The sequence below is a fragment of the Leucopleurus acutus genome (assembly GCF_964270905.1).
Source record: "Leucopleurus acutus genome assembly, chromosome: 2".
NCBI lineage: Eukaryota > Metazoa > Chordata > Mammalia > Artiodactyla > Delphinidae > Leucopleurus > Leucopleurus acutus.
Window position 1 is genome coordinate 40,107,157 of NC_139143.1, and position 10,159 is coordinate 40,117,315.

The 10,159-nt window shown below is 56.4% G+C and overlaps 1 protein-coding gene across 1 annotated transcript; it reads right to left on the reverse strand.

The window, feature by feature from the left end:
• Positions 1-8,201, reverse strand: MYBPH (myosin binding protein H; the record flags this gene model as incomplete). The annotated part of the gene is made up of 11 exons (XM_082832480.1): positions 1-34; positions 587-637; positions 968-1,154; positions 1,303-1,439; positions 2,676-2,835; positions 3,456-3,595; positions 3,778-3,973; positions 4,353-4,441; positions 6,837-7,004; positions 7,760-7,894; positions 8,000-8,201. 10 exons carry the CDS (start codon positions 8,199-8,201, stop codon positions 621-623), a joined length of 1,431 nt encoding a protein of 476 aa, XP_082688606.1. The 3' UTR covers positions 1-34; positions 587-620.
• Positions 8,202-10,159: the final 1,958 nt, after the last annotated feature.

Genomic DNA, 10,159 nt, shown 5'->3' on the forward strand with positions numbered 1-10,159 from the left:
GCCTGGCTGCCCTGAACCCTCAGGCCTGCAGCACCTAGCAGAGAACATGTTTTATGAGCCCCTGCTGTTAGGCAGAGCTGGGCTATACGTGCCCTGCTGAAGGGGTGATATGGGGAGGGCGAAGCAGTACCCCTCTTCCTTTCCCAGGCCTCCTTCCCCTTAGGCCCTTGGGCCCAAAGCTCAGGTCTCAGCTCTGCCCACTGCAGCTCCAGGATACATCCTCACTAGTCCAGGGCCTCAGAACCACCTGGGGAGGGCAGTCAGGGCAAGGATGTTGCCCCTACTTCTCTGACTGAGGAAACAGGTCCAAGGGAAGGCCCTGGCCTAAGGTCTTTCAGAGCCAGGACTAGATCCTGTCCTCTGACCATCCACTGAATCCCTTCCACTGAATGCCCATCCCTTCCAGGCCTCGCCAGCAGCACCCTGCCCTGCAGCGTCTGTGGAGCACCCCCAGGACTGTGCGTGTTCGTTGCCTGTGACTGCAGATTTGTACTCAGAGCTGGCTGCCCCCTTCCCTTCTCACTCCCACCCCTGCTCCTGGCCTCCACCCCCAGAGGCAGCGGAGGGAGTGCATGCAGCCACTTACCTTCCTGCTCATCACAGCCTCCACCAGTGGCTCTTCAGTGTGTGGCTGAGGCTGGGAGAGATCTGAAGGTTAGAGCTCAGGGAGGGGGTGGGTGTCTGCTGGGGACCCGAGTGGGGGGTGAGGGGGGGTGAGTGAGTCTCATGCCCTCACCCCAGTGATCCCTCTGTCTACGAGGCAGACTCTACCACCTCCTTTACCCACATTAAGCCATCCTCCCTCTTGGAAAGTCCTTCTGACAGCCTGACCTCGATTTTCACTACCCCTGTCTTGCCTTGATTTTCAGCGCTCAGCCTCGTCTAGTCCAGCAGGAGAAGAGGTGGCTTCTCCTGGTCTCCCATCCATTGGAGGGTTCCTAAGGAGTGACCCCTCTCAAGTCCTCACCTTTGACCTCCAGCCGGCAGTCCACAGATGCCTCCCCCAGCACATTGATGGCCTTGCAGGTGTAGACCCCGGAATCGAAGGGGCTGGGTTTCCGGATCTCCAGGGTGCAGACACCTTGCTCAGAGAGGGCGCGGTATTTGGGATCACCCTGGATGTCCATCTTGTTTTTCATCCAGATGATCCTGGGCTGGGGAAGCAAGGTCAGAGGAGAGCTGGGAAGTTTGTGGGCCAGGACGAGGCTCTCGAAGGCCATCCTCCGATTAGGGAAAGATGCCTGGGAAGATTCTTCAACCCCGGTGCCCCTGCCCAAGGCACAGCAGGGCCCTGCCCCTCACCTTGGGTGACGCTCGGACACTGCAGAAGAGCTGCGTGCTGTAGCCAGGGGTGGAGGTGTGGTCAGCCAGGGGCTGGGTGAACGAGGGGGCTTCTGAGAAGTCTCGCTCAACAAAACTTTTAGGTTTGGCAACAATATCTGGTTTGGAGGGAGAAAGTAGGGTGAATTTGAGGTTACAGGAGGAGACCTCTTAAGACTGACCTCATCCATTTTCTTAAAATCACTACAGCTTACACTTCGGTATGCCATTTAATCTACACAGCATTCCTTTGCAAGGATAAATTTGTCATCCCCAGTTGACAGATGGAAAACTAAGACCCTCCATAGATGAGGAACTCGCCCAATATCACGTAGTGAGTTTGCGGCTTACGCGATGGAAGGTCACATGATGACTATGGCTCTCTGAGCAGAGAGCTGGTGGTCTGGAGGAAAATTAAGGGCGGGAGACAATCCATTTCACCCCTGCCTCCTCATCTGGAGCCCCATGGCAGGACCCTAGGCTCCTGGGGTCTTTGGGAAGCCAGGCACAGCCAACATGCCGGAGCTTAGAGGCAGAACGTCTCAAAGAGGCAGAGGAAAGCCGGAACGACAGCTGGGTGAGTCACAGAGGGGAGGAGAGAGGGGAGTGGGCAGCAAAACCAAACAGATGAGATGATCCTGGCTGAGGGTGGAGACTAAAAACCCAGGGATTCTACATTTCATTTCTGTTTGTCTTTGGAGACTTGACTGGCTTTCTTCTTTTAAATGAAAACTTCTTCCTAATTCTGTGCAGTCCAGGCTAATGTGTGCTTTCTGCAGCCCGCACAGACTGTACGGGGGAGGGCCTTGGAGCACACAGCGGGACAGGGAGAAAGGGCTTGGAATTTCACATTTGACGCAAGAGGGCCATGTGCCTGTATAGAGACAGTAAATACCCATATCTCTCTTGTCCATCTATGTGGTGTTATATTAGGGTCGGGAGTTTGCTTTTAGCAAACTCACCAGTCTACCTATCCACACACATTGCCCTTCACAGTAGCTCCCTTGGGACACTGCACAGGCGACCCAATGACTGCTATGATGTTGGCAGCCATACAGCATCTTTAGAATAAGTGCACAGCCTCCCAAGGGGTGCTCCTCATTTGCATGGTTTGCTCTGATGTGTTTGTTACAATCAATCAACCATGTCCATTTCTTTACAGTCACACGGTGTGAATGTGTGTGTGGGGGTAGCTGTGGAGTGGGTGTGGAGAGGGCAGCAAAAGCTCTGGCAAGTGGGCACCCATGAGAAGCACACAGGGAGGGGTGTTGACACACCAAGGAAACGTCAGAGACAGGGAGAAGGGTCAGCATGGCAAGGCCTAGCTTGGTTTCCGGGCTTGGACCCAGACCCACCTGTCTTCTGGATGTGGGCGAGCTCCTTGGTGACGGCCGCCGAGGCACTGAGTCCACACCGGTTTTCCGAGAAGACTCGGAAGGAGTAAGAGTTACCCACGATGAGGTCTGAGATAGTGCAGGTGGTCGGGTGGTAGCGCTCCAGCACTGTGAACCATTGCTGCAAGGACCCTGGGCCTGTCATCCTCACCTCCCCTCTGCCCTACCCCTCCCTGCTCCCCCTGTGGCCTCTGCCTCAGAGGGGCTTGTTCCACGCCCCAGCCCTGGGAGGCTGAAACATCCAGCTTTGGGTCTGAGGGACTTTAAATTGGGAGAAGGAACCCCTGGGAGAATGTGACCTTGCTGGGGTCTTCAGAGAATTCTAGAACTTTACTGGTCAAAGTGTGGCCCGAGGTCCTGCAAAGTAAGAATCACCTGAGAACTTCATAGAAGTTCAGGATCTCAGTCCCCACCCCAGACCCACTGACTTAAGATCTGCGTTTTAGCAAGATTCCCAGGTGATTCATATGCACATTACATTTCCTGAAGCACTGCTCTAGAGCTTGAAGGGCCTCCGAGAGCCACCCTTGCAGTCTTCAGGAGGAAACTGAAACCCAGAGATGAAAGAGATTTGCCAAGAGCCACACAGGGAGTCAGGTTAGTGGTAGGCCGATCAGAGCTCTTCAGTCCGTGGACTCTTAGTGGACAGGCCTTCCCAGACACCTAGGCCACTTCTTCCCCCACAAACCCAGCCCCAGTCAGACCTTCCTCCTCCCCTTACTCTGCTCCAGCGGGCCTCACCCCTGTCTTTTTGTCTGCCTTCTGCACTGTGTAGCCCAGGATCTCTGTGTTGCCTGTGTCCTGGGGTGGTGTCCACTCGAGGGCAGCGTTGCAGCCCCAGACATCCAGTAGCCTGATGCTGCTGGGGGATCCAGGTTTATCTGTAGGACCAGAGTGTGAGAGAGAGTGACGGGGAGGGCTGGGTTTGCTGCAAAATCCCCCCACCCAAGATCTGGCTCTTATCACTCTCTCTTGGCCTGACCCCATTGGCCATCAGTTCTGGGGCAGGAGGTGAGGTCTCTGGGTCCCCAGCAAGTCAGCCCTGCCTCCCCTGGCCCCATACCGATCACCAGGATGTCAATGGCTGCCTTGGCCTCCAGGCCTTCCAGCTGTACCGTGAGCTCATAGCAGCCTGAATCGGAGCGCTGGGCTGAGCGGATGAAGAGGATGGAGTCCTGGTCCCCGGTGCGCACATTCACCCGCTGGCTGTCCAGGGCGTGACCGTTGTGGGTCCACGAGGCCTGAGGCTTGGGATTCCCCTGGGAGGGAGGAGCCCTCAAGGTGAGCGCAGAAGGCGCCAGCACCCCCACACCCACTCAGCTCCAGGGCTCCCTGTGCCAGGGGAGCTGGCCCCATTGGCCCTTCTGAGCAGGGGCAGCAGAGGCTAGAGCCACAGGTGCTGCCTAGAGCCTCATTCTCTGGATGTCCCGCCAGCCCCGGGGCCACCTGTCCTGTTCACCGGCTGGAGAATCACAACTGAGTCACGTATACAACAGAGGGAGGATGAGGCCATCTTGGTGGGTGGGTCTCAGGCAGACCTCCACGGGGATCCTGACATTTCCTGGGCTCCTCTAATACACCTCACGCGGGGGCCCTTATTTCACCCAAGCTCTTATCCTGGGCAGGAGGCATACTCACCTGGAAGGGGATTTGCAGGTTAATCATCTCTCCCACCTGACGGACATAGGTCTGACGAAGGTGGCGGGGAACACGGATCTTGGGGGCCTCTGCATTAAAGCGAGAGGCAAGGCTTAGCACAACAGGGGGCTGCTGATCGGAGGCTTCTGTGGCAGGGGCAGGGGACAACTGGAGAAGGCTGCTGGCTGGGCAGGAGGTCTGAGTGTGCTCTGAGGCTGCCTCCCTGTGGACAGGGCAAAGCTCACTCCCCAGATCCAGGGACCCAAATCCTCTGAGGCCCTTGGGGACTTGCGAGCCAGGAGGTTCCAGGAGGGCAGGGCCTCCACGGTGTGAACTGGTAGGCATCCGGGGCACTCCCTAGGTGCCCTGACCCTGCCAGGCTGGGATTTGCCCTGCAGCTCTGGTATTCCTGGGCTCCAGATGGGCCCCAGCTGGCTCCCTGGCTCCCCCTGGTGGGCAGCGTGTGCTGCGCCTGTGGGCCTGCATTCCCTGGAAGGGTGGCGACACTGTCTTCCCAGTCCCTCTGCCCTTCTGCTGTGAACAGCTCAGGCCTTCAGAGAAGCCCCTGTGAGACCCATTTGCCCACTGCTCTGTCTCCAAGCCATATGGGAGGACTGGGATCTTTCCCTTTTTAAATGAAGCCAGAGCAGACCTACCCCCTTCCTTCTCTCTTACTCCTGCCACTACCTTTCAGTCTGCGGTGGGGGAGTCCTTCCAGACACTTTACTTCAGCCCCATGCTACGGTAGAGAACCACCTTCCTATCACCTAATCAGGTGCAACTGCTGAAACTGTCGGGCATTCCAAGGGAAGCTGCAACAGCCCCTGCCACTCTCCCCCTGGGCGGGAGCAGGGGTGGTGGTAGCTGAGGCTCCTCAGTGGCAAACAGGTGGCAGCAGTTGGTCAGTGGCATGCAGGGCAGAGAGGGAGGAGACAGAAGGAACACGGTGTCTCTGAGGATTAGCTGTGCAGGCACTTGGCTCTGGGAGCATCAGGCGTGGAATGTTCCAGGGGCAGCTGCAGGGGGCCAGGAATGCTTGGCAGCTCCAGGTGGCTGAGGAGGGACAGCTGAGCAGCTGAGGACTCTGGACAGGGTCCCCACCCTGCCCTGCCCATGAGGGGGGCCTGGCTGGCTGCTCCCTGTTTATTCACAGCCTTCTCCCCTCTTCTCTCCAGGAAATCCCCTTCTCTCCTGCCAGAGGAATTTTAATGGAGTAGAGGGCGCTGAGTCTAGCGGACTCCTCCAGTGTTCGGTCTTGAAGTAGAGGACCCTGGCCCCTGCAGGCTCTCAGAGTCTGAGATCCCTGGGCCCTCAGAAAAGGTCCAGGATGCCCACCAACCCCACTCCCCAACAAGGAGGGCTTCCTGGCACTCCCAGGTTAGAATCGGTGAGTCCATATTAAGCTGCCAGGTGGCACCATGTCTCACCAAGACTCAAAGGAGGGGAAAGGCCTCTGGTTTTGAAAACCACCAGAAAAAGAGTCCCTGCTGCCTGGTAAGACATGAACTGGCCTGTGTGGGAGTCAGGTTCTGGGACTGCCACTAATAGGCTAGGTGACCTCAAGGGAGTCCTGGGTGCCTTTGGACCTGCTTGGCTTGGATGGACAAGCCATGCCAGTCTACAATTCTACACTCCCAACGCCCTGGTGCCCACATCTCTCAGGCCTTAGAGTTGAAAAGTATTTCCTTGAATCCAAACTTGACCTCCTTCTGTGGCCATGAAACCCCCTCTGTCTGGAGGCCTTGCCCAGAATTATAGGGTCAAGATGAGGAGGGGGGAACAAGGAGAAAGGTGGAAAAGGCCTCAGGCCACCTGCTGGCTTATGTCTCTTGTCACCCTGGGGCTCTGGGCTGTCCCCAGAAACCTTGGATCAGACCAAGTGACTCACTGCCATTAACAGACTGAAACCTGATCGGTCCTGGGAGGGCTTGAGGCTAATGCACCCTACAAATAGAAATCTTAGCAAGGGGACAGCAGCTGGCCTCCCAGGTTCCCAGGGCAGCACTGGCCTCTGGGGATGGAGAAACCTTCACCGGCCTATTGTAGGGCATTAATCTTCTTCCCACTAGGGACGTGGTGCAGCAAGAGGCAAGCAAAGACTCCTATCTGGAACCCAGGCCATATGAAATGAGCAGAAAATGAGCTTCCATGGCCGCTGAAGGAATTAAGATTAGGTAGGAAGAATGAAATGACTCTAATCATTGGGACTCTGAGGCAGGTGACCTGGGGAGCTTGAGCTCTCACTTCTGGAGGTCAGGAAGCTTGGGGGCTGGGCCATTCAGGGAAATGGCCTCTTTGACCTCTAGAGGCCCCTTGCTGCTGAGGAACCTGGGACTTTCTTAAGGCAGAATGGCGATAGCAGGTGGCTTGTGCACGTGAGTGTGGGATGGGGGGAAATGACTGCCCTGTTCGCTCTACCCATTGGCCTCAGTTTCTCCATCCATTAGATAAGGTGCCTGGGAAGGGCTGGGGAGCAGGATTTACCAATGATCTCTTGGATGTGGACAGGCTGGTCCAGCACAGCTGGTGGGCCAGCCCCTGCAGAGCTCACTGCAGCCACACGTATGAAGAACTTGTCACCTAGAGCCAGGTTCCGCACGGTCTGCTGGGTCACCATCATGGGCCGGGAATTCACAGGCACCCACTCCAAGGCTGAGAGAAATGAAGAGAGTGCAAGGCCCTGGCTCCATGGCTGTGGGCACCCTTCTCAGTGGGGCTTCCCTTCTCGCTGATGATCTGAGGAAGCTGACCTCCCTTTCTGGGACTTATTTTCCCTTTGCTTCCCTGACTTCTTGTTGTCAAATGGCATCAAAGACACCTGACGTTAGAACCCTTGAGTGGTGGCCAGAGATGGGTTTGCCCGGAGCCCAGAGAGGGTTGGGCACATTTGCCAAATCACACAGCAAGGTAGGGGCAAAGGCAGCCACACGTATGAAGAACTTGACTGCCATGGAGGTGGATAACAGGATGCTGGCATAAGGAATTTGGCCAGAGCCTCCCGTCCCCTATTTCTCCTCACTCTCTCTTACAACTTACCCTCCCCCTCAGCTTCTTTTGCTCTCCACCTCCTGCTTGCCCTCCCCAAGCAGGGTCCTCTGAGACTTAGCACCTCCTTCATTCTCACAGAGGAGTGCCCCACTGTCACCTACCCTTTTATCTCTGTTACTCAGAGGCTTCCTGGAGCTGGGGGACAGGGGGCCTCCTAAGGCCGTTTGGACATCCTCCTGCTTTCAGAGGTGCGTTGGTGGAGCAAGAAGCTGTGTGTGAGTGGCCTGAGCGGACTGCTTCCTCTCCCTCTTTCTGTATCTCCCCTTGGACTGACCCAACTGCAGAGTCTGGGGGCTTGTCCCTGCTGCCCTCTAAGCCCACCTCCCCTGGGTGTATGCAGGGCTTAGCCCATAGCTCACCTCCCTCTCGGCGGAGTTCCAGAACATAGCCCTGGAGCCCCAGCTTCCCTAGCCTCTCCGGGGGTTCCCAGCTCACAGTCACCGAGCTGTCACTCACGTCCTCCACAGCCAGCAGCAGCGGGGCACTGGGGACATCTGAGGGAGAAGCAGGGGGAGATAAAGAGGTTCGTAGCCAAAAGCTCTCCCCGCACCACTCTGCCAAGGCTGCCTCCCTCCTCCACCTGCCCCGCCTCTTGTCACCTTCACTTGGAGGTGCGGGTTTAGAGGCTGCGGGGGCAGGTGCCTGAGGGGCAGGCTCCTGTGGTTTGGGAGCCTGCTCTTCCCCGGTAGACTTCGGTGCCGCCATTTCTCCAGAGGGCTCTGTGGTGGGCACATTTGCAGACTCAGAGGCAGTCTCCTCCGGACCACAGGCAAGGGCTTCCCGGGTGGCTTTTCCTCTCATTGCAAGGATTGCTGGAGGGTCGGGCTGGAGGGCGCAGGTAGTAGCACTGGAGGGTCTGTGCTTCCAGGGTGCCTGGGACACCCAGGTCCAGGCTTATATAGTCAGGGGGCTGCCCCACCCCCAGGCAAATGATTCCCAGCTGTGGGGTCAGGTCAGGCAGGGGGACTGGGGGGGTGCGTGGGGAGGCGCTGAAGCCAGGAATAGCTCTGGCGGAGGACTGCAAGGGTCCCTTGAGGAGTGCACGACCTCGTCCATCACCCCGACTGGATCTCAGCAGGCAGGGTTCTGGTGCCCAGATGGGAGGAGGGTACAGATCGGTGAGATGGGACATTGCCAGGAGCCTGCGCCAGGGGTCAGGGCAATGGGAACGAGAGCTTCCATCTGGAGAACGAACCCAGATCAGGCTCTGTGTGTTTGGCCTCTGGGGGACCACTTGTGCCCAGGGCTTCTCAGCTTGGGTGCTGGGGTTCCAGACAGCCTGGAAACAGCCTTCTCTTGGGAGCACTCCCAGCTTTGTCCCTAGGGTCCCACACTCCCCTGGTCCTCACATTCCCTGAGGTTGAGGGCCTAGAGAGGGAGGGAATTGGGATGCCCAAGGTGGGCCTGATTGGAGGAAAGTCTTCTAGCAATGGGACCCCAGGAAGGAAGTCTAAGGCCCCTGGTTACCCAGCCTCTCCAATCCCTGCTCTGGACCTCAGTTTCCCCATCTGTTACAGAGAACACTATGACAGTCCCCTAGCCCTTGGGGGTAAAATCAATTCATAAGACAGGTCTGGAAGAGACCTTGGAGGAGGACAGCACTCTGAGACTTGTATTCTTCGAAGCAGGACATCTGCATGCCACGGGGAAATGAGGCAGGTACACCCAAATTCCTAGTCATTGAGTCATTCATCCAATAAAACAGTAAGATTAGGAATGATTTAATAAGCCTGAAAATAACATGTGTCAGGGAGGAGGGGAAGTAACAAGAACTCTCATTGCTGGTGGGAGTGTAGATGGGAGCACTCTCTTTGGAAAAAGTGAGACAGTATCTAGTCAGATTGAAAATGTGCAAATTCTATGACCCAGCAGTTACGCCCCCAGAAAGTCTCACACCTGTGCCCCAGGAGACATGCATGCAAACATTCACAGCAGCATTGTTTGTAACACCAAATCTGGAGAACACAGCTCTCCCTCAGCAAGGGAATGCCTAAATAACTGTGACATGTGTGTGCTCCTCTAAACCAAAAATGGAATATAAAATGAGCAAACTTCAGCTACATGGTTGATCTAACAGACATAACGGGGAGCAAAGGAGCCAGGCACAGAGAGCGATGAGACACCTTTCATATTCAATTCAGGCACGGGGAGCACCAGCTCTCTTCTTCAAGGGGTGTCTCTAGCGGGTGAGACCACAAAAGAAGGCAGGGAAGGTCAGGACAGTGCCTGCCTCTGGGCAGAGGGACAGGGAGGTATGTGACTGTGGAGTTTCAGGGGCACTAATGAGGTCTCATTTCCTGTCCTGGGTGGTGGTTACACAGGCTTTCACTGTATAGTAATTCTTTAAATTAAACAAATACATTTTACGCACTCTTTAGCTTGTATGATATATCCCATAATTTAAAACTCAATACACATGTAATTTATTTAGGTCCCTCAGTGGTATGCATGCTCTCCCCCTGCCCCGGGGCTTGGGGGCACAGGAGTGTGGCCACCTCTCACCAGTGGCTGTCCTTGTTGGGGAGAGGCAGTGGAGGGCCTGGGGAGCCTCCAGATCCTGCCCTGCTTGGGTGCCCGTGCCCTCTGCCGGGTGACTCAGTGTCCTGCTGGGCAGTCCTCCAGGACTGGAGACCCGATCTCTATCCCTGGCCTCTGACTCTGCAGCTATAAGTGAATGTGACTAACTCTGCAGGACCCTGAGTCAGCCCTCCAGAGACTGTCTCAGGATGGGGGAAGGGTGGCCAGGGGAGGTAGGGTGG